Source organism: Mirounga leonina, unplaced genomic scaffold (assembly GCF_011800145.1).
Source record: "Mirounga leonina isolate KUSES-001 unplaced genomic scaffold, KU_Mleo_1.0 Mir_150, whole genome shotgun sequence".
NCBI classification, from domain to species: Eukaryota; Metazoa; Chordata; class Mammalia; order Carnivora; family Phocidae; genus Mirounga; species Mirounga leonina.
Window position 1 is genome coordinate 5097541 of NW_023270374.1, and position 24046 is coordinate 5121586.

The 24046-nt window shown below is 40.5% G+C and overlaps 1 protein-coding gene across 5 annotated transcripts in view; it reads left to right on the forward strand.

Annotated features, from left to right (window-relative positions):
- RALGAPA2 (Ral GTPase activating protein catalytic subunit alpha 2) overlaps positions 1-24046 on the forward strand; it is a 324790-nt gene that overhangs the window by 63804 nt on the left and 236940 nt on the right. For 4 of the 5 annotated variants that reach the window (XM_035005753.1, XM_035005752.1, XM_035005750.1 and 1 more), the window contains exons 1-5: positions 9038-9680; positions 10230-10345; positions 13359-13497; positions 15255-15454; positions 23099-23329. In XM_035005753.1, the coding sequence (XP_034861644.1) occupies positions 9617-9680; positions 10230-10345; positions 13359-13497; positions 15255-15454; positions 23099-23329 (750 nt within the window). In that variant the 5' untranslated portion in view covers positions 9038-9616. Of the gene's footprint in view, positions 1-1020; positions 1065-9037; positions 9681-10229; positions 10346-13358; positions 13498-15254; positions 15455-23098; positions 23330-24046 lie in introns of those variants that run through there. The other variant, XM_035005755.1, reaches the window with a different exon arrangement.

Sequence of the window (24046 nt, forward strand, 5' to 3'; positions counted from 1 at the left end):
TGCTGTAATGTAGTCATAACAATGGTGAGTCCACTAAGCCCCAGTATTGTATATGGCACAGCAGTTACAAAATTGTATGCATTTAACTAACATGCATATATTTTTCCACATGAAGATGACCTATAGAAATTTGTTGAGACTAGCTCTATTTCTTGGTGGAACATCTCTTTGAAATACAGTGGTGGGGAAAATATGTTTTGATGTCCAAGTTTTAATTGATGCATAAAACTTCTCACCAGGAGATCTAAATAGTTTTCTCCCCAGAAAAATATGGAAGGAAAGTTCTCTTGCCTAATTTCCAATATATTTTCATTTTTAAAGATTACTTCCTTCTTTAAGGTTAAGATCCCATTTAGAGCCTACATCTGATATTTAGGTAGGGTTGCCAAGACATCTCCATACTAAGACATGACTACATTTATAGAATGATAGGTAACATGTTTCCATCCTCATAAGAGAGACTTTCTAATTGAAGAGGGCTGCAGCATCAAAGTTTTTGCAGTTGACTGGTGTAGTTCTGAGTAAACTTTGATTCCTCTTGACAGTGACCAAAGATTCTGCTAGAGGACTGAACCCATAAATGTGATTGTTGCCACAAGGAAAGAAACGCTGTTTTGAATATTTGCAAAATGTTCTTGTAAAATGTTTTGTGAGCAGTTTTATTTTTAACTTTAGAAATTAGAAAAAATCATTTATTTTATGCATGATGAGATATTTACACATAATCCACTGTGGGCATATATGTTACTTTAATATCAATCATTTTGACTCTTTTAAGAGTTTTGAAGAGGTTCATACTTAAAGTACTTTCATCTTAAAGATGTATCTCTGTCTCCTATGACATTGCTTTGTTTCTGAAGGTAAGTTTTATTTTTAAAAAATTATATCTTTTGTTATAAGTACATATTTTCTTTCTAAAACTGATCTTTTAAAATATATCTTAATCCATTTTGAGTTTTTTGTGTGTGTATGGTATAAATTTACATACTCTATTTCTAACTCAGTGTTTTAAACTTTCAGGCTCAACTTTAAAGAAGCTTCTACACACTGGAAATTCTGTTAAGGTATTTATTTTGGATGAATGTGCAATGGCATTTTGTATCATTCTTAAATTTATTAGTACTACAAAGTGACAAAATTAGGCCATTTGGGGGGAAAAGGGATCTTTAAAAACCACTCGACTTTATTTTAAATTGAAAATTATATTGCAAATATTGCTAGAGTTTTTGTTCTTACATCATAATTTACTGTGATATACATTTTAAATATTATTCAGAGAACAGGGCTTGGGATTCAGAGTTTGGAGTTTGGAGTTCTAATTTTGATTCTGCTGTGTACAGTCAGGGAACCATTGGCAAGGCACTAAATGCTCCACTTCTATCATCAGGAAAGGGAGGAAGCCAGTTCCTCTCCAAGCTTCAGAGTTAATGTGCTGGATTCTGTTCACCCCCGTAATCTTGTTAAAATTATAGTTGTCTCTGAATTATTTTTGCTGGTTTTGAGAACTATTGTGGGGGGAAGAGCAGCAGAGCCTTACTTTTGAATATTTACCTATTAGTTTGCAGCAGATTGATCTTGTACTTTAGGTTAACTTTGGCTTATTTTAAAACGAACATACCTTTTATAATGATATATACCATTTGATACTAGATAAAATGACCCTAAAACATAAATGGCAAAAGAAACCAGCCTGGAATATGTATCTTATGGGAGGTTATTCACTTGTAGCTAATCAGGTTATGTGTGTACCTTTGATAAGTTCATATATTTTTTGTTTTGTACCAGTTTAAACACTTATAGCCACTTAAATTTGATGTTAACTATCTCTTACATGTTGAAAAAGGGAGATGAGCTATTCTAGCTTCACAGTAGATTCCATATTTTATCCCTCCTATTTTATTCATTTTATTTATTTTATTTTATTTTATTATGTTATGTTAGTCACCATACAGTACATCATTAGTTTTTGATGTGATCCACGATTCATTGTTTTCGTATAACATCCAGTGCTCCAAGCAGTACGTGCCTTCCTTAATACCCATCACCGGGCTAACCCAACCCCCCACCCCCCTCCCCTCTAAAACCCTGTTTGTTTGTCAGAGTCCATAGTCTCTCATGGTTCATCTCTCCCTCCGATTTCCCCCCTTCATTTTTCTGTTCCTTCTCCTAATGTCCTCCATGCTATTCCTTATATTCCACAAATAAGTGAAACCATATGATAATTGACTCTCTCTGCTTGACTTATTTCACTTAGCCTAATCTCCTTCAGTCCCATCCATGTTGATGTAAAAGTTGGGTATTCATCCTTTCTGATGGCTGAGTAATATTCCATTGTATATATGGACCACATCTTCTTTATCCATTCATCTGCTGAAGGGCATCTCAGCTCTTTCCACAGTTTGGCTATTGCGGACATTGCTGCTGTGAACATTGGGGTGCATATGGCCCTTCTTTTCCCTACATTTGTGTCTTTGGGGTAAATACCCAGGAGTGCAATTGCTGAGTCAGAGGGTAGCTCTATTTTTAATTTTTTGAGGAACCTCCACACTGTTTTCCAAAGTGGCTGTACCAATTTGCATTCCCACCAACAGTGTAAGAGGGTTCCCCTTTCTCCACAACCTCTCCAACATTTGTTGTTTCTGGCCTTGTGAATTTTTGCCATTCTAACTGGTGTAAGGTGGTATTTCAATGTGGTTTTGATTTGAATTTCCCTGATGGCTAATGATGATGAACATTTTTTCATGTGTCTGTTAGCCATTTGTATGTCTTCTTCAGAGAAGTGTCTTTTCATATCTTCTGCCCACTTTTTGACTTGATTATTTGTTTTTTGGGTGTTGAGTTTGAGAAGTTCTTTATAGATCTTGGATACCAGCCCTTTATCTGTAGTGTCATTTGCAAATATCTTCTCTCATTCTGTGGGTTGCCTCTTTGTTTTGTTGACTATTTCTTTTGCTCTGCAGAAGCTTCTTATCTTGATGAAGTCCCAAAAGTTCATTTTTGCTTTTGTTTCACTAGCTTTTGGAGATGTGTCTTGAAAGAAGTTGCTGTGGCCAATGTCAAAAGAGGTTACTGCCTATGTTCTCTTCTAGGATTTTGATGGATTCCTGTCTCACATTGAGGTCTTTCATCCATTTTGAGTTTATCTTTGTGTATGATGTTAGAGAATGGTCAAGTTTCATTCTTCTGTATATAGCTGTGCAATTTTCCCAGCACCATTAATTGAAGAGACTGTCTTTTTTTCCATTGCATATTTTTTTCCTGCTTTGTCGAAGATTATTTGACCATAGAGTTGAGGGTCCATATCTGGGTTCTCTATTCTGTACCACTGGTCTCTATGTCTGTTTTTGTGCCAGTACCATGCTGTCTTGGTGATCACTGCTTTGTAATATAGCTTGAAATTGGGCAACGTGATGCCCCTAGCTTTGTTTTTCTTTTTCAACATTTCTTTGGCGATTCGGGGTCTTTTCTGATTCCATACAAATTTTAGGATTGTTTGTTCCAGTGCTTTGAAAAATGTCATTGGAATTTTGATCGGGATGGCATTGAAGGTCTAGATTGCTCTGGGTAGCATAGACATTTTAACAATGTTTATTCTTCCAATCCATGAGCATGGAATGTTTTTCCATCTTTTTGTGTCTTCTTCAATTTCTTTCATGAGTGTTCTGTAGTTCCTAGAGTATAGATCCTTTGGTTAGGTTTATTCTGAGGTATCTTATGGTTTTTGGTGCTATTGTAAATGAAATCGTTTCTCTAATTTCTGTTTCTACAGTTGCGTTGTTAGTGTATAAGAAAGCAACTGAAATCTGTGCATTGATTTTGTATCCTGCCACATTACTGAATTGCTGGATGAGTTCTAGTAATTTGGGGGTGGAGCCTTTTGGGTTTTCCACATAAAGTATCATGTCATCTGCGAAAAGAGAGTTTGACTTCTTCTTTGCCAATTTGAATACCTTTTATTTCTTTTTGTTGTCTGGTTGCTGTTGCTAGGACTTCTAGAACTATGTTGAACAATAGTGGCGAGAGTGGGCATCCTTGACGTGTTCCTGATCTTAAGGGAAAGGCTCTCAGCTTTTCCCCATTGAGGATGATATTCGCTGTGGGTTTTTCATAGATGGATTTTATGAACTTGAGGAATGTTCCCTCTATCCATACTATACTCTGAAGAGTTTTAATCAGGAAAGGATGCTGTATTTTGTCAAATGCTTTTTCTGCGTCAATTGAGAGGACCATATGGTTCTTCTCTCTCCTCTTATTAATGTGTTCTATCACAATCATTGATTTATGGATGTTGAACCACCGTTGCATCCCTGAGATAAATCCCACTTGGTCGTGGTGGATGATCCTTTTAATGTATTGTTGGATCCTATTAGCTAGGATTTTGTTGAGGATTTTGGAATCCATATTCATCAGGGATATCGGTCTGAAATTCTCCTTTTTGATGGGGTCTTTGCCTGGTTTGGGGATTAAGGTAATGCTGGCCTCATAGAATGAGTTTGGAAGTTTTCCTTCTGTTCCTATTTTTTGAAACAGCTTCAGTAGAATAGCTATTATTTCTTCTTTGGATGTTTGGTAGAATTCCCTAGGGAATCCATCAGGCCCTGGGCTCTTGTTTTTTGGGAGGTTTTTGATCACTGCTTCAATCTGGTTACGGGTTATTGGCCTATTCAGGTTGTCAATTTCTTCCTGTTTCAGTCTTGGCAGCTTATAGGTTTCCAGGAAGGCCTCCATTTCATCCAGATTGCTCAGTTTATTGGCATATAGTTGTTGATAATAATTTCTAATAATTGTTTCTATTTCCTTGGTGTTAGTCGTGATCTCTCCCCTTTCATTCATAATTTTATTAATTTGGGTCATTTCTCTTTTCTTTTGGGTAAGTCTGGCCAGTGGTTTTTCGATCTTATTCTTTCAAAGAACCAGCTTCTAGTTTTGTTGATCTGATCTACTGTGTTTCTGGTTTCTAATTCTTTGATCTCTGCTCTAATCTTAATTATTTCTCTTCTAATGTGTGGCTTAGGCATCGTTTGTTGCTTTTTCTCTAGTTCTTTAAGGTGTAGTTAGTTGGTGAATTCGGGATTTTTCTATTTTTTTGAGTGAGGCTTGGATGGCTATGTATTTCCCCCTTAGGACCGCCTTTGCAGTATCCCATAGGTTTTGGACTGATGTATTTTCATTCTTATTGGTTTCCATGAATTGTTTAAGTTCTTTTTTTGATTTCCTGGTTGACCCAAACATTCTTGAGCAGAGTGGTCTTTAGCTTCCAAGTGTTTGAATTTCTTCCAAATTTTTTCTTGTGATTGAGTTCCAGTTTTAAAGCATTATGGTCTGGGAATATGCAGGGAATAATCTCAATCTTTTGGTATCGGATGAGACCTGATTTGTGACCCAGTATGTGGTCTGTACTGGAGAAAGTTCTATGTGCGCTCGAGAAGAATGAGTATTCTGTTGTTTTAGGGTGGAATGTTCTGTATATATCCGTGAGGTCCATCTGGTCCAGTATGTCATTCAAAGCTCTTGTTTCTTTGTTGATTTTCTGCTTAGATGATCTGTCTGTTGCTGAGAGTGGAGTATTGAGGTCTCCTACAATTAATGTATTGTTATCAATATGACTATTTTGGTTAACAGTTGGCTTATGTAGATGGCTGCTCCTATGTTGGGGGCATAGATATTTACTATTGTTAGATCTTCTTGTTGGATAGACCCTTTAAGAATGGTATAGTGTCCTTCTGTTCTCTAACTAGAGTCTTTAGTTTAAAATCTAATTTGTCTGATATAAGAATTGCTACCCCAGCTTTCTTTTGAGGTCCACTGGCATGGAAGATGGATCTCCATCCTTTCACTTTCAGTTGGTGTATCTTTAGGTTCAAAATGAGTCTCTTATAGACAGTGTATGGATGGGTCCTGTCTTTTTATCCAATCTGCAACCCTGTGCCATTTTATGGGAGCATTTAGGCCGTTCACGTTGAGAATGATTATTGAAAGATAAGAATTTATTGTCATCATGTTGCCTCTGAAGACCTTGTTTTTATAGATTGTCCCTGTAAATTTCTGTGTAGATCACTCTTGGGGTCTTTCTCCTTTTATAGAACCCCCCTTAATATTTCTTGCGGGGCTGGCTTAGTGGTCACATATTCTTTCAGTTTCTGCCGGTCTTGGAAGTTCTGTATCTCTCCATCCATTCTAAATGACAGCCTTGCCGGATAAAGTATTCTTGGCTGCATGTTCTTCTCGTTTAGTACCCTGAATATGTCTTGCCAGGCCTTTCTGGCTTGCCAGGTCTCTGTGGATAGGTCTGACGTTATTCTGATGTTCCTCCCTCTGTATGTAAGGAATCTCTTCCCCCTAACTGCCCTTAAGATGGTTTCCTTGGTTCTAGGATTTGCAGGTTTTACTATTACATGCCAGGGTGTTGGCCTGTTTTCCTTGATCTTGGGAGGGGTCCTCTCTGCCTCTAGGACACAAATGTTTGTTTCATTCCCCAGATTAGGGAAGTTCTCAGCTACGATTTGCTCAAATATATCTTCTAGTCCTCTCTCTCTCTCCACCCCCTCCAGGATTCCAATAATTTTGACATTGGAATGCTTCATGGTGTCACTTATTTCTCTCATCCTATTTTCATGTTCAGTTTTTTTTTCCCCTGGCCTCGTCTTTTCCCTTTTATCTATATAATGGTCTTCCAGGTCACTAATTTGTTCTTCTGCCTCACTTACCCTAGCTGTTAGATTATCTAGATTAGATTGGATCTCATTGATAGCATTTTTAAGTTCTACCAATTCAGCTTTCATTTCTGCCCTTAGAGGCTCTATGTTGCCATTAATTGATTTCTCCATTCTAGCTATTGTCTTCACAATTGCTAGCCTGAATTCCATCTCTGACATCTTGGTTATATCGGAATCCATTTGTAAATCTGTGGCATAAGTCATAATCTCTGAGTCTCCTATTTTGGGGGTTCCTCCTCCTAGTCATTCTGTTGAGGGGTGGTTGAAGGAATATATATAGTCCAAATTATTGACCACAACCCAAGCAAGATGCACCTGTTTTCTAGGCACGTTAGGGTTGCTGGCCTCTTGTTCTCCCAGCCTGACTTCTGGGGGAGGAGCCTGCCACGCTGTTACTTGGGCAACCCTGTTTGGGCAGAGTTGCCCTGCTCCCCTGTGGCGGGGGATGGGCTCAGTGAGAACCAGTTTTTTGGGGCTCTTGTTCTCTGGTGGCTTTCCCTGGCGGCTTTCCACATCTCTTCCGAGAGTCAGAGCAGAAGAGACCATTTCCAACCCTCTGCCTCAGAGCAGAGAAATCGCAATCTGTTCTTCAGTGAGCTCTCCAGGCCACACTATCTCTGTTTCTGTCTGTGCTGGTGTAAACTGCAGCATCCTGGGTCGTGCACCCCTCCGCAGTGCTCCCATTCCTGCCTCCAGGTCGGGGCACATCTCTGCCCTTTGTGCTTCTAAAACCGCCAGCCGCCCCCCAGTTCGCACACGCCACCCCACTGCTCAGGTTTCTGTCTAAAGTCCTTTCTCTGTCACTACGGGTCTGCGAGGCTGTGCTCGGTCCCCAGCGTGGGAGGCTATCGCTCACCGGCGCTGTAGGATCCCAATGGCCAAGCTCCCTTCTGCTGCCGTTTATCCTCTGATATCTGCCCGAGGAATCATGGCTCCCTGCTTCTTACCTTGAAACCAACCGCCTGCAATATTCTGTTTGTAGAGATCCAGATCTTCTTACATCTCAGGCTGATTTCATGGGTGTTCAGAGTGGTCTGGTAGATCTTCAGCTCAATTCCGGTAACCAGTTGGAATAGGGTCCCCTACTCCTCCGCCATCTTTTCCTCTCCCCTTACCACTACTTCTTACTTATCCCTCCTATTTTAATTAATAGTCTTATAGTTAAAATTTATCAGGTTGTGACCTCATGTTTATTATTGGCCTTATTTATATTATGTTAACTTAAATACAGTTAACATAAAAAGTTGGAAGACGTGATAGAATTTTGTAGAAACTTTCCTCCTGTTAAATTTAATATAATTTGGTTAGATATACATAGAGCCATGTCATTTTTGGTCTCTTGTATTTAGCAATGTCACCACTTATTTTGCCTGCTTAGGGAGAGGAGGACAGGTGTGAGTGGTCATGAAGCTTTGTGCACAGCAGTGGTGTGTCCCCAGGCATGTCTGAGAGTGTGTCCTGGAATCCACTGTTGATGGCCTAGAACTGTCTCCAGACAGGGTGTCTTGGTGTATTTGACTTCTATGGGGAGTCAGCCCAGCTAGCTTTTTTCCCTCCCTTGCCTTCCCTTCCTTTCCCTTCCCTTCCTTTGCCTTGCCCTCCCTTGCCTTCCCTTGCCTTGCCTTCCCTTGCCTTGCCTTCCCTTCCCTTCTCCTTTCCCTTTCCCTTCCCTTCCTTTCCCTTGCCTTCCCTTCCCTCCCCTCCCCTCCCCTTCCCTTCCCCTTTGCCTTCCCTTCCCTTGCTTTCCCTTGCCTTCCCTTCCCCTTTGCCTTCCGTTCCCCTTTGCCTTCCCCTTTCCCTTCCCCTTTGCCTTCCCCTTTCCCATCCCCTCTCCCTTCTCCTCTCCCTTCGCCCTTCAGCTTGCCTGCAGAGCCTCATGTTTGGCTTCAACACTTGCTCTTAAGGAATCTACACCACCTTGGTGTAGTTGAGAGAAGATCAGGCAGTCTCTAAGTTGCCTACATTTGGAGCTCACTGCATCTTTCAGCTTCATCTGACATGTTTTTCATTTATTTCCTTATTTAATTTCTTATATCGCTGTGATCCTTTCAGCCATTTAGAGATATAGAAACGGAAGTACTTACCTAAATTCTAGGAATGGGATGGAGCTGAAAGTAAGTGTAGAGGAGGACAAAAGGGTATATCTGCCTGTATTGATGTATTCCACCAAGTCATGCTGGTTGTTCAGAGCGCAGGGAAGCTGTTGGAGAAAGCAGAGTAGGGACATGAGGCAGGGAACCTGGAGAGCTGCCCTGTCCCATTGAGCCAGGTCTTCAAGGTCTTATTTAGCTCTAAGATTTTTTGGGAACATTACATTATACATGTGCATATTGTAGTGACATGACAAAAACCCTATTCAAAGCACAGTGTAAATTTTGAGGAAGATTACCTTTGCATTGTTTTTGTGGATAACTGACTGTTGATGATACGGGCACTGTTGTAACTCACTTAACCCTGTACCAGTACTTTGTGGTAAATTCTGTTATCATCTCCATTTTACAGAGGGGGAGACTAATGCATAGAGAAGTTCAGTGGTTCTCCACTGGCCACAGCTAAGCCAGCAAGCAGCAGAGCCTGCGTTCGAACCCAGGCACTGTGGCTCCAGACCCCAAGCTCTTAACCCTGTGCTTATGCAGCACGCCTGCTTCCTTGTCACTAAAAACTAGGTGCAGGAATTTAACAGTACCTTTAACTTCTAGTTTTTCTTTCTCAGAACTGATTCTGCATTGCAGTGCATCTCTGCATAAACATGTGTTTAATTTTGTCACCTTTAATTTTGTTTTTAGATAAGATGTGAAGGAATCAGGCTATTTCTTCTGTGGCTTCAGGCACTTCAGACAAACTGTGCAGAAGAGCAGGTGCTGATTTTTGCTTGCCTCGTGCCTGGTTTCCCAGCGATCATGTCATCCAGAGGGCCCTGTACGCTGGAGACACTCATCAATCCTAGCCCTAGTGTGGCTGATGGTGAGGAACATTAAGCAGACCTTACCGGTTGAAATGACTCTTCAGGTTACATTGAGGGATTCCTTAGTTTGTCATTATCCTGAATAGAAATCTTTATTTCATAGATGGGTTCAGAGGAGGAATTATTCCCTGCTCATATTCACAGTAAAGTCTTACAGACATTAGAATTGAAAGAATCGGAGCCTATTTTATATGAAATGATGACAGGAGAAATATACTGAAGTGGTGGAAACAGGAATGGAAGGGAGGGGACAGAGGTTGGCAATAGCAGGAAGTAGAGACACATGGTGTGTCTGGAGTGTTTTTGTGGCTGTTAATGAGATTTAAATCTGCCATCCAAAACTACTGTTTATTGTCCTCACATGATTGTTTCATGAGTGGACATTCATCTGCTCACCCAGCTGTGTATTTTCATGCAGCATTCATGGGAGGACAATAGTGGCCTCCTGGGAGTATTAATGGCAGTATTAATGGCAGCCATTTGTGTCCTGTGAGTTTTCAAGAAACTTGCCAGTTAGTTAATAGAGGGTAACTTTTTCCACTCTGCAGCGAAGATATATCCAGAAGAAATCACTCCACTCCTACCAGCCGTATCAGGGGAAAAGATCGCTGAGGACCAAACATGCTTTTTTCTTCAAATACTGTTGAAATATATGGTTATTCAGGTAAGAGCGAAATCATGGATATAATTCAGTAATGGTCTTACTCTCAACGGGAAAGAGAAAACATTGCTTCTTTTCTTCCTGCTCATATTTTGTATCTTTGCTTTTTCTTTGAGGTGATTCTTCGTGATACTTCACTAGAAATAGAATATACGCCAGTTCACATCAGCAAAGACCTGGCATACATACTATTTTGTGTGAGTGTGTATGTAAAGGAAAAAATTCAGTTCTCCATCTACTTTCATATTATTACTGCATTCACACAGAACACTTGGCTTCTAACACTTGTGGTTACCGGATGTGTGGGTTTTTCCCTCACCAGGTGACTCTTCAACACCACCAGCTGGGTGTCCTGTCTGCCTTGAGATGGCATCAGATCCCACAGGTTAAGGGCTCAGTCCCATGAGCCTGTTCCATCACATTCAGGTGTCAGTCACAAGTAGGAAGGCCCCAGGTTACCCACAGCTTCTCTACAACTTAGCTACAAATCAGAGGTTCCCACAGCTCCTCCTCAGGTGCAGCTGCTTTGCTAGAGTGACTTAAAGAACTCTGGGAAACACTTGTTTTCATTTACCAGTTTATTAAAGGATATGATAAAAGATACAGATGAACAGCCAGATGCAGAGACACAAAGGGCATAGTCTGGGAGGGTCCCAAGCCTAGGAATGCCTGTTCCTGTGGAGTTGGCATTTGTCACCCTCCCAGTACATGGATATGTTCACTCACCTGGAAGTTCCCTGAAACCCCTGCTACTGGGATATTTATGGAGGCTTCCTCACATAGACATGCTCTGCTTCCAGCCCCTCTCCTCTCTCTGGAGGAATGGAGGGCTTGGGGTGGGGGTGCTGAAAATTCTAAGTTCTAATCATGGTATGGTCTTTCTGGTGACTAGCCCTCACTCAGGAGCCATCTGGGAGCACCCCCCCTCGCCCCCCCGCCCAGAGTTGTGTTATTAGAACAAAAGATGCTCCCTGTGCTCTTATCACTTAGGAAATTACAAGGGTTTTAGGGGCTCTATGCCAGGAAGTGGGGCCAGAGACCCATATGTATTTTCTATTACCTCATAGTATATTAATCTATTTTTGCCTCTTCGCTTCTTCCTGACCCCTGATCCTATGCTAGCAAGGCAGGATGGAGGAGGAGGCAGGCCTGGAGGCTGAACTGGCAGATCAGGAATAGGCAGAGCAGGCAGGAAGATTTGGGCGAAAGCATATGGTGTTATCTCTTTGTGCCACCAGCACAGACCTACTTGATGTCACATGTTCCTTTCTCTGTTTACCAACTGAATACGGAGTTAGTATCATTAATTTGTGATTTCAGTAGGTGATCCCTTTCCTCTAGTCTACATTTCTGATATGGTTCAAAAAAAAGCTACTGAATTCTTTTCTCTCAGCCAACACTTCTCCTGTCTCTGAATTCTTCCTGGGAACTGTCTCTGTGTCCTCCACAACCAAGTTTGTTGACTTTATCATCTCTGCTCAGTCCACTTTCTCTCCTGACACTCACTACTACCTGCCTCTGCCCTGTCACTGCTAAGAAGGAGGCCCAAGATCCCTGAAGGAGGTTTAGAGGTCAAGTCCAGAGGAAGGACACTTTAGTGTTTGCCTTACTTAATCTTTCAGGTGATCTGACATGGCCCCTTCTTCATGATAGTCTCTCCTCCCCTAATGTTTTCTTCCTTCTTTCCTCCTCCCTTTCTTCTTGGCCAGTTTTCTTTAGGGGACTGTTTCTCTCTGCTGTCCCTTAAGATTCAGTCCTTGTCTCCCTTTCTGACTACTCTGTCCTATTGGGCAATCTTATCTGCTCTCCTCTTCCATTTCCTTTAGCCAGCACAAGAAACACAGGGATTCCAAAATGCCGAGAACAGACTGGAGTATTCTGCTGTCTTCTAGAAGCGTGCATTTTGGCCCTACTGGCCCATTCCACCTGCATTTCAAACTCTACCTGTTCAGAAGCGGTAGGGTATCCATCTGTCCCCGGAGATTGGCATGGAGTATCGAGAAGTTGGATGTGTTGGGGCACTTGGGTCTCATTCTAGATGTGTTACTAATGAGCTGTGCAACCTCAGATATCACATAATCTCCAGAATCCCACTGACGGAAGGATGCCGGTAATATAGAGTGGGGACTTTTATGCAGACTGTGAACCCCCTGAATCATGTGCAGACTTGTATGTGCATGTCCATCCCACTCTTCTTCCCTCCCTTCTCTCTACTGGGTCCTCAGAGCAGAGTTTCTCCCTTGGCTTACCCCAGAGAACTGCCGACAGGTTGCCAACACGGAGCCCCTCTGCCCCAGGGGCGGCCAAAGCCCCTCATCCCTTGACCTCAGATGCTGCACAAATGTTTCCACTTTCTAAGTGGGCTGCGTGTGTCATGAAGGAGGTTGGGAAGCTCTGCTTTAGAGTGCTCTGTGTTCTAACCAGTATTAAGAACCCGTGACAGGTGTAGCTGGACTGGCAGGCCTGGCTTATCTTAGCCTGTGGATTGCATTTAATAAGGACAATGCACTTTCCAAGTTTCTGTAGCTTTGCCTTCTGATGATACTGATTTTTCATATAGGTAACATTGGGTGGAATTCTTGCAAGGGATTATTTCCTTAATTCCTGCTTATTATAAATGGCCCTTTTTGAGTTTAAAAAAAAAGTACCGGATTACATCTGACTAAATGTTTTAAGGGCAGAAAGAATGTTAAGTCATTATAGAGAACAGGTGGAAAAAAATACAGGCATGATGAGTAGAGCAAGTTTAAAAACATATGATATCTATCATTGGGTGATTTTTTTTTTTAATACTAAGTCAAAATATCTTTAACATAGTTAACTTTTGTTTTAAAGCATTTTGTCATCGTTTGAGTTTTAAGATATAATTTCATTACATGATTGTCAACATTATTTGTCAGCATGATTTTTTTTTAATTTAGGATCAGAATTTTAATACAATAACAGCATTTCAGTTTAGTAGACATTAAGTTGAGATGTAAATGTACATATGTTCTTTCCCACATATTATCCAAAGGCTGCAAGCTTGGAGTGGAAGAATAAGGAGAATCAAGATACTGGTTTTAAATTTCTTCTTACATTGTTTCGAAAGTATTATCTTCCTCATTTATTTCCATCATTTACTAAATTAACAAATATCTACAAACCTGTACTTGGTAAGTACTGATTGAGCCGTGTCTAGAGGATGTCCATAGGGAAGCTGTCCATTCTCTTTCAAAGTGACCTTTGTTTATTTTTAAGTAAAATAGTTATTTTATTCTTATATTTAATGGTAACTTTATTGTAAGAGGTTTAAAGTTTCCTAATAAATGATTTTACCTATGTGTCAAACTACGTATTTGTACCTCAGCCAATAGCAATAAAGGGGACTGGGGCTCCTGTACTTAGAAATAATTCAACGTGTCATGATTCTTTTTGGTGTAATTATATTTAAAATCTTTTAATGGCTCTATTTTATTGAAACTGTTTATTGAAGGCAGTGTTCATTATATCACACCAGGATGTTAAAGTTTGCATTTCCTTAAGTCTTCTCTTACGGATGGTGGGGTATGGTGACCCCAGGCCTTGTCCAGTGGCGAGGCAGGCCAGCCCAGGCCACACAGCTGCCCACAGTAGGCCCTTTCTTTTATCGTGGATCTTCATGCAGCAGGTGCTACTTACAGCTTCTTATGGAGGAGCCGATGTTTGGGCAGCTGGGAAACCAGAAAGGAAGGAAAGAGAAGGGAATTTCTAATTCCGCTGGTAAAGTTTTTCTTCCATGAAAAATGAAGGCTCACAGGACAGAAGTATCCCTTAGATTGGTACTGGGGAGGGGAGGCAAATTTTCTTCTCCCTTTTATTTTAAAGCAGGCAAAATTAGTTAAAATGAATAATCAGGAACAATTTTGGAGGGGAAAAGTTTACAACAGACATTAATCCATCTGGGGAATGTGGACTACTAACTCAGTTGTCTTGGGTGTTTATTTACATATACACACACGTGTGCACGCTTGGATCAGAGGAAAATAGCAGAAGCTTGATACATTTTGAAAGATGTAGAAGTACTAACCTTTAGAGGTACTGCAATAAGTATTTGTTAGCTATATATATGTGGGTATTGTTTTCAGAATTTGTTTCTGATTTTATAAATAGTCTATATTCACTGTGGAAAACACAGTATACTTTAATATGCTGAACTTAAATTTATTTGTTGAGAACTTGTCTGCCTCATGCAGGTAACTCCAGGTGTATAAAAGTTAGTTAGAGAGTTGGAAATACAACAAGTAGTAGCTCGAATCCAATACCATGTAATTTTTTGTATTGATTATGAAATTTAAAGAATGAGAAGGGGACTTCTTATTAATCCTTTGGAAATGGTGGTGTCCAATACCTCAAAGATGAATTCTTTCAGACATAAAGTAGTTTATACAGATTCTATTCTTTGGATTCATCTAAAGGGAAAAGGATATAAAACTAAAGTCCCATGGATTTGATTAGTGTAGTATTGGATGTTAAAATATCTAAAATGATTTAAAAAATAATAAAATGCCTAAAATGATGAAAAATGTCTATGCTTTTAGGTTTGTTTCAATCATATAAGATTAAATGTTATAATGTATGTGAAAATATTTTTACTCTTATAATCTCATATCGTCTCTCAAATTTGTTAAAAATAGTTATTAGCTTAGTACTTCCATAGCCATATGCCCTAGCTGTAACAAGCAAACAGTAACAGTAGCCACCGTCCCATCTTGGTCAGGTTGCAAAGCAGAATCAGAAACAAGTCTACCAAAAGATGTCATCTTTAATAGTTTCTGGTTCTTTAATTTTAGTTGCTATTTATACGACCAAATATATATCTGCTTAGTTAGAAACTGAACCATTTGTGGGGGTTACACTCACTAACCTAATCATGTATTCTGTTTTCTTCCAGACATCCCCCATTTGAGACCAAAGCCAGTGTACATTACTACAGCTCGAGACAATGAAAACATTTACAGTACAAAAATTCCATACATGGCAGCTCGCGTTGTTTTTATTAAATGGATTGTAACTTTCTTTTTGGAAAAAAAGTATCTAACTACAACCCAAAACACTAAAAATGCAGTTGATGTACTGCCCAAAATCATACAGGTATGTCATTCATCTTCTTGTTATCTTTTACGTAGGTAAGAATACACTAACACATACCAAAGTAATTGATTATTAGGATTTTGGTTCTCCAAGGATGTTGGTTATTGGGATTGGTTTTATTGGTGGGCTCTCTCTATATTGTTGAGGTGTCAGAGGGAGCTCTGAGGTAGCACTTGCAGTGCTCTGTTGACATTGCATGACCAGGCGATCTTGGGGGCCAGGGAGACATTCTGAGAAGATGGCTATTGTGCGCAGACTCCTGGCTCCCTCTCATTTTCCCTCCTTTGCTCAAGTAACAGTGACCTCAGAGCATAAGACCAGGGGCCTGTGTTGCCTTCGCCAATCCCCAGCACCAGGAAGGCCCTCAGGAATCATGTAGGTGGGCCATGGGAAGGACCCGTGAGACTGCCAACTGCCCTTCTGGGATCTCAGGGGAAGGAGTAGAAGAGCATCTCAGGATTTCAGGGTGCCATGATGGAATCCCTGGAAGAAAAGGCTGTCTCTCTCCAAGGCCTTCAGTGAAGACCTCTTTCTTTCTTTTTTTTTTTTTTAAAGATTTTATTCATTTATTTGAGAGAGAAGGAGAGATAGTGAGAGTACAAGTGGGGAGGAGAGGGAGAAGTGGGCTCCCCACAGAGCAAGGAGCCCAGTGTGGGGCTTGATCTCAGGACCCTGAGATCATGACCTGAGCTGAAGGCAGATACTTAACCGACTGAGCCACCCAGGCACCCCAAAGACCTCTTTCTGTGTGGGGCCTGTGGTGTATCTTCCCTCTCTTGAGGTCCTTAATCACAGACAAATAGGGCTTTCCCAGCAGGCTGAGTTGCTTAGGGACTTTGCGCTGGGTAGAGCAGGACCACTTGGAGAGGTTCGAGAGCAGCTGCTTCATGGCAGGGACATGGTTTTATGCACAAAGTGTGGTTCACTTAGAGCAGGTTTGCTGATGCCCTGGAGTTCCCAGAAGCGTGACTAGGCCTTACCTGGAAGAGTGTACACACCTGAGTGACAATTAGCATCTTGATGGAAGAGCACCAAACTGAGGTCCAGATCACGTGTCCTCATTGATAAGAACTGACTAAAGAACTGGAGAAACATTTTCAAAGAAGTCTGAGGGGAATACAATTACAGTAAGAGCAACAAAAGACTTACTGAAGATTTTAAAAGAAAGCTTTGGGGTGCCTGGATGGCTCAGTCAGTTAAGTGTCTGCCTTCGGCTCAAGTCTTGGTCCCGGGGTCCTGGGATGGAGTCCCGAGGCGGGCTCCCTGCTCAGTGGGGAGTGTGCTTCTCCCTCTCCCTCTGCTGCTCCCCCTGCTTGTGCTCGCTCTCTTGCTCTTGTTCTCTGTCAAATAAATTTTAAAAATCATTAAAAAAATTTAAAAAGCTTTAAAAAACCTTAAATTCATTAGTTTAAAAATCTAATAGGTAAACTGTAAAACACAGTAATGATCACTGCTGAGAACAAAATTGATTTTCAAAAGGAATATCCCACAACACTAAGGAAAAATTCAAAGAGATGGAAATCAGAAAAGAATAAATATGATCTGAGGTCAGGTCCAGACCTACTTTGCAAGGCATGAGGACAAAAGGAGAAAAAATCAGAAGTGATAATTTGAACGAATGCAAAATTGACTTGAGTTGAAAAAAAGTCATGCCTTAGATTAACAAGGCCTTCAAGTCTCAGGGAGAATTAGCTAAACAGACAAACCTAAACAGACATAAACCTATTTGACTTTCAGGGATTAAGAAAAAATTATCAGAGTTCCAGACAGAAACCACAAGTTCCTTCTAGAAAATGAGACAGAGTAGCATTGAATATTGAATCTAATCTATAACCCTCAGGGCTGAAAGAACTGTCAGTCTGTCTGTCTTTCTCTCTCTTTCTCAGAACCTTGCTTCATATCACAGATGTCAGACTGATTTGTGTTCTAAATTGATTTAAGGTCTAAATATAAAAACAAAATGATAAAGAATTTAGGGGACAATCTAGGGGAATGTATAAATTTGGGAAGTGGTAGGCTACCTTAGGTAGAGATAAGTAAGACCCATAAGCCACAGAAGAAATGAGGTTCCACTTTATTTTAAAAATTTGAAAAAGGTTGTATGTCAAAAGATAGAGTAAAGCCACATGTGGGCAACAGACTGTGAAAAGCATCTGTAACATCAGAGCTGTTAAAGGAGTTCATGCCTCTGATATATAGAGAATGCCTACAAATTGATAAGAAGACAAACAGTCCAATTGAAAAACAGACAAAAGGAGATGAAAGAAAAGTTCACAGAAGAGGAAATAAAAATGACCCTGGATTTCACTATGAGCCGGGGAACACTTAGTTCTGGACCATGTTGAGAGACCTTTATTCACCCATCAGGTAGACAAAAAGTAAAAATCATCAGGTAGACAAAAATTTGTATGAAATCATATATAAGAAACTCAGTCACACTTGGATAAATTTTACATTGTATCTTGTGTGGTTGTTAAGTCAGTTCAAAACAGTCTATTTAAAGGCTATGACTTTTTCCTACCTGGTTTCAAAATTTCAGAAAACCATCACTGTATTTATTGAAAGTAAGTTTCTCATTCTTGAAAAATACATTTGGATGATGAGAAGTAGCAAGAATAGTAGATTAACCACTGATTCAAGGTTCTAGTTTTTTTTCCTTAGTTGGTTATTCACACTTGTGAGTCATCTACTTTTATTATCTGGCTTTCTTAGTGTCCGTAAAGGTCTGACCTCCTGAATCAGTTTGGATGGTTGTATTATCCTAACAGAAAAAGACTCCATAACTCAAACTGTCTTAAAGATAAAAAGGAAATATTTTAATCTCATAAAGAAGAAGCTCAAGGCAGGGCTGGCAGAGAATGTGGTTTTTATTCACACTCTCTCCATGATCCCCTACAGTTTTCCCTCCTCTGCCCTTTCCCTCTGGCAGGTTTTTCTTCCACACCCTGTTGATTATAAGATGGCTGCCAGCAGTGGGGTCACTGGCTTCCTTGTTCATGTTCAGAGACAACCCAGATATTTTCTGTAAAGCCCTTCCCTTTTGTCTGAGTGGGACAACCTAGGTTACTTGTCTCTCCTAGAACAATAACAAGGCACTAACTGGCTTAAAGCTGGCTATGTGAATGGCCCAGGAGGGACATGAATGACTGGCTTCCATGACAGAACACTTCCCTGGTACTGTGGATGGGACCAGCTTCCTGTGAGTCACCTGCGCTACAGGGGAGGAGGCACACGGAGCACTGGGGTTCCATTAGGGAGGGGGAATGGATGCTGGGCAGACAACTATCCAGGCCCAGTGCTACCACACCCTGCAGATGGCCATACCCAGAAATGGTTGCTGCCATTGTATAGACTCTCAATACGCCTCACGGTGTGCTGCTATAGTGAATTACAAACTTTCAGTGGCTTGGAAATTTATTATCTTGCAGTTTTGGAAGTCAGAAGTTCAAAATCAGTCTCAGTGTGGTAAAATCAGGGTGTTGGCAGGTCTGTGTTCCTTCTGGAGGCTCTAGAGGAGAATCCATTTTCTTGCTTTGTCCAGCTTCTAGAGGCTGCTTGCATTCCCTGGCTTGCAGCCCTTCATTACATCACCTTTTCTCCCTCTGTTTCCATCTTCACATTGCCTTCTGTGTCTGATCCTCCTATCTCCTGTGGATCCTCATGATTACATTGGGACCACCCAGATAATCCAGGATAATCTCTCCCTCTCACACCTTAATTTAGTCACACCTGCTAAATCCCATTTGCCAGGTAAGGTAAGATACTCAAAGGTTCTGGGGATTAGGGCATGGACATCTTTGGGAGGGTCATTATTCAGCTGATCAGTTAGCTCCTGTACTCCCTTCTGTGCCTCACAGCTCTTTTTCCCACTTCATCTCACATGTGTCTGTGTTCCTCTCTTCATCTGCATTGTGCATGAGAAAAAGCAGCAATTTAAATAATTGAATATTAGATTTTGGAGACAGAGTTGTAGGAATAAAAGCACATATAATTTCATTTGTCTCCTGAAAGTTTTTGTTTGGAATTTCAAATTTAATATAATTTGGCCTATGTAAAGTGAATTACTTAATCAGTTGATCCAAATCTCCTTTCAAAGAATATACTGCTCTTGTAAAAGCCCTTCAAAACAATATTTTAAGTGCTGTTTCCAAATGGAGTTTACACTTTTGCTCTTATCACTGTATTAAAGGTCATGTTTGAGGGGTTTTTTGGTGTGTTTTTTTCCAAAGTGAATTTGCTTCCGGATCTAAAACTAATACCTTTAACAGTATTTTTCACCAGGGAGGAGAGGACTTAGTGTATCTTCTAGACTAAGTTTTCTTACCACTTGTAGAATCTGGTATAACAAATACTCATGGGAGAATGAAAAGACAGTTGCTCTTACATCCGTATACTATGTTGACAACAACAGCATAAACCTGAACAAAGCTGTACATTCTTGGTGCATCATTTCAGCTGAAAATGTGTTCAGTGAAGTATTGTTTAGTCCTTAGTAATTCATTTTTGTATGAGATAAAAGTACTTCATACATTAGAGAAAGCAGAGTGATGATTTTAAGATTTCATCAGTGACCGTTTTTTACCAGTTCTATAAGCATATTAATTGACATTAAAACCCATAAAAGTCCATTTGGGAATGAAAAAAAATTTGAGATGATACCGGTTTTTTGTATGATATTTGTATGATAACCCTTAGTTACACTTTTTATTATGTCAGAATACACCCTTCAATAATGATTCATGGGCTGTGGGTTTCCTGAAATTGTATTTTGTGGAATGAACGGTTAGAAAAAGTGAATCCCACAAATTGACAACCCTATAGGAATTTGTATATTAATTTTTTTGTTGACTCCCACTCTAGTAATTTCTGTGTCCCAGAGCCTCTACCGAGGCAGTACAGGCTGCCCCCAACTGTGTAGGAGAATCATGACAGGGGCATTCAGTGGCATCAGGCATCACCACCAGCACGGTGGTTGCATCCTCTCGTTTCACACCTGCTTTGTGGGTGTCCCCCTTTAGCTTGACCCTGACAGTGAACAGGTCTGAGAAGAAACCAGATGTTGGGGAGGGTTGATGGGAAGGGTTAAGTGGCAGCTTGTATCATGCAATTTCCTGAACCCTTGCAGTGCAGGCCTGGGCCAAGCTGATAAGTCTGTTCCACAGACTAAGGCTTCATCATGTGCCAAAGAAGTGAAAACCATTTTTGCATCTGCCACCAGAATCAACTAATACTAAATAATAGTTGAGAATTCCAGCTTGATTGTAGTGGGTGGAAAATGGACCTCTCTCTGTGGTTAATTCTTACGTATGCTTTTACTGTTAATCTTCATAAAAGAGACAAGATATGAGGAAACTTGGATTATCAGTTTGTGTTCACTCTTAATCACTCACTGTAGTTATACGTCTGTCAAAACATATAGATGTTTTCAGAAAGTAGCCTTCTGTGGAGGGAGTAGGGACTAAGACTAAGGAAAGCATTGTTCTATCAAGAGAAGTCGTTTTCAGTTTATGGCAGATGGGAAATCCATCTCTTATGTCCTATTTGGATAACAGAGTTCACTTTTAATTTTTTTAAACTTGTTTTGATTTTTTTAATTGAAGTATAGTTGACACACAATGTTACGTTAGTTTCAGGTGTACAACATAGGATTTGACAAGTCTGTATGTTATGCTATGCTCACCATACACTACCATCGACCATATTCCCTATGCTGTGCCTTTCATCCCGTGATTTATTAATTTCATAACTGGAAGCTTATGTCTCCCATTGCCCTTCACCCATTTTGCTTCTTCACCCACTGCCTCCTCTTTGGAGGAGTTTGTTTACCAGTTTGTTCTATGTATTTATGGGTCTGTTTCTGTTTTTCAGTATGTTCAGAGCACTTTTTAAAAATTACTTGGTGCCTTTAAACATATATCTTTGTTTACATTATTTTAGCTACCTAATTGCTGTGTTACTCAATTAGTTATCTAATGACTTCAAAACTTGGTGGCTTAAAACAACAACCCTTTTGTCGTGTTACATATACTTTTTGGGTCAGAAATTTGGGCAGGATCTGGTTGGACAATTCTTGTGCTTCATATGGCGTTAACTGAGGTCAGTGGGTGGTGGTCTTCAGCTGGCGGCTGGTTGGTCTAGAGGGTTCAGGATGACTTTATTCACATGCCTGTTACTTTGATGGGTGCAGTTGGAAGGCGGGGCTCAGCTGGGCCTCTCTAACAGGGTCGTTGGACTTCTTCCCTGGCTGCTCAGAGCTCCAGTACCAAATGTTCCAAGAGATGGGAAGTGGTAACTGTCAACCTCTTGGACCTGGGCCTGAAACTGGCACAGGTCTCTTCCACTCTATTCCACTGGTTAACACAGTCACAGAGCCCATGTGGATCAAAGGGAAGGGGGTATCATAGAATTTGTGATCATTTTTAATTTGCTATATATGTACATATGTACATGGGGTTTTTTTCCCTCTTTCTTTGGCCTGTGGGGGAGAATGGGAGTTATTGATCAAAGAGTCACAGGTTATGGAGCCATAAGAGAGACATTAGACTTAATCCAACCTCCGTAGTTTAGAGATTAAATATATATGTCAGTAAAAATGAGTAAAATTTTATTTTTTTATGAAGATAGTTGATGCATCAAAAAGGATGAAATAATTTCTATAGGACAGCTCATCTGACAGTATGACAGTACCTTTGATAAGCCACACAGACTTAGTAGCTAAGGCATGAAGAGAAAAATTATTATAAATATAATCTTCCATTAATTTTCCCTAGAGATTGCTATTTGGATATCTGCTTTCAAACTGTCCTTGGTAGTTACTGAAATTACTATTTTGTACTACTCATATCTTATCATTTGTTGTAAAAAATATTCACAGTGGGTAGAATTTTAGTGGTATTTGGGTTATACATTTTTGGCACTTAAAATGATAGTGGAATTTACAAAAATGAAGCAAAATTATACGTGTATTATATTTGGAGGAAACCTTTAATTCTATGGGGAGATGAGAGCAGAAATCCACAATAAACATGTGAGTCATTGCATGAATTATTTTATTTTTTTGTGCTCTTAAAGCCTTCTAAATATTTAACGTTTTGTAAGTATTTCAGTTAAGTTCGATGTGAGATTCTGAATATAAAACTCAGATCAAGATTCTTCTCATAAAATACACTCTAAAGATCTTGACACTCCTCCATCAGGTGTCACTTAGTCTCATGAATCAAATGATGCTTTCCAACATTGTGGCTGCAAAAAATCCACTGAACTTTCAAGTCTGTGACCATAGAGTAACTGCTGAATTTAGAAACCAAAGGTGATCATAGTATAAATTCATTGACACAATTTGTACTATGATTTTGCAAATATAAGTTAAAGTTTTTAGGTTGAGAAAATTTCACAACTTCCCTCCCTGCAATAATTTAGTGTTTTCCTGTTAAAATAACCAAGTTGGGGAGGGGTTAGCTGGTGAATTGGGAAATTGGTGAGGACAGGTCTGGGGCCCCTTGTGCTTCGAGCAGTGCTGGTGTCTAGCTTGCCTTCAAGTTGATGGTAACTAGAGTTCTTTAAAATAAAGCAAGTCTTCAGTTTCACTGGGTGTTCTTGTGTGTCAAAGAGGCTCACTCAGAAGTGGTAATGGCTTTCTTCCAGACTGTTGGTGGTGGTGTGGGGCAAGAGAGGGTGCCAGCGGAGCTGGATGGCGGCGGGCCTGCAGAGCAGGACAAAAACCATTCCAACAGCAGCACCTTGTCCGACCGAAGACTCAGCAACTCCAGCCTTTGTAGCATTGAAGAAGAGCACCGCACTGTGTATGAAATGGTGCAGCGGATTCTCTTGTCAACACGAGGTTATGTCAACTTTGTGAATGAAGTCTTTCGTCAGGTTAGTGTGTGTGTGTGTGTGTGTGTTTGTGTGCATGTGTGTTGTAAGTTCATGAAATTGAAGAGAGTTTTGTTCATGTTCTTTTGCTCATAGTACTGCAAGAAATACTATTGATGAGTTGGGCTACATTGCAGGGCTGAATAATGATCCCTCTAATCCTGCTTTTAATTTGTCATGTGGAGTGTTGTGATTATGTTTATGATTTTTTAAGATTTTTTTGTAAAATTTCTACACATGGAGGGGAAATTCTATATATGAGCAAATCATCCCCAAAATACCCTCATGTGTCCATAAGAAACTTGAAACCCGGAGGTAGGTGGGAAGAAAGCCCTTGCTGAATACTCATCAACAAATGAACATGGCAAAGAGGAGCCCCAGGCTGGTGTTGTCCTGAGGGCCCGAGGGAGCTCTGTGGAGGCTCTGCAGATGGTTGTACTTTCCCTGCAAACACACATGGAATGCACGTGTGATAGAAGTATTTATGACATAAGAGGAAAAAGCTGGGAAGGGAGGGGAATAAGGGGAAAGCAAGGGCTGACACTGATAGAGCAGCTGGGTGGTGGACACTGTGGTGGGCGAAAAGGGAGGGGAAGTGCAAACAAGAAAGAGGGTGCAAGTGAGGAAGAAGACAGCAGAGCTAGATCAGAGGCCAGCAACGATTAGCAGCCCTGAGCGACAACCGGGGCTGGCTCTGCCCCCCAGGGGACCTTGGGCATT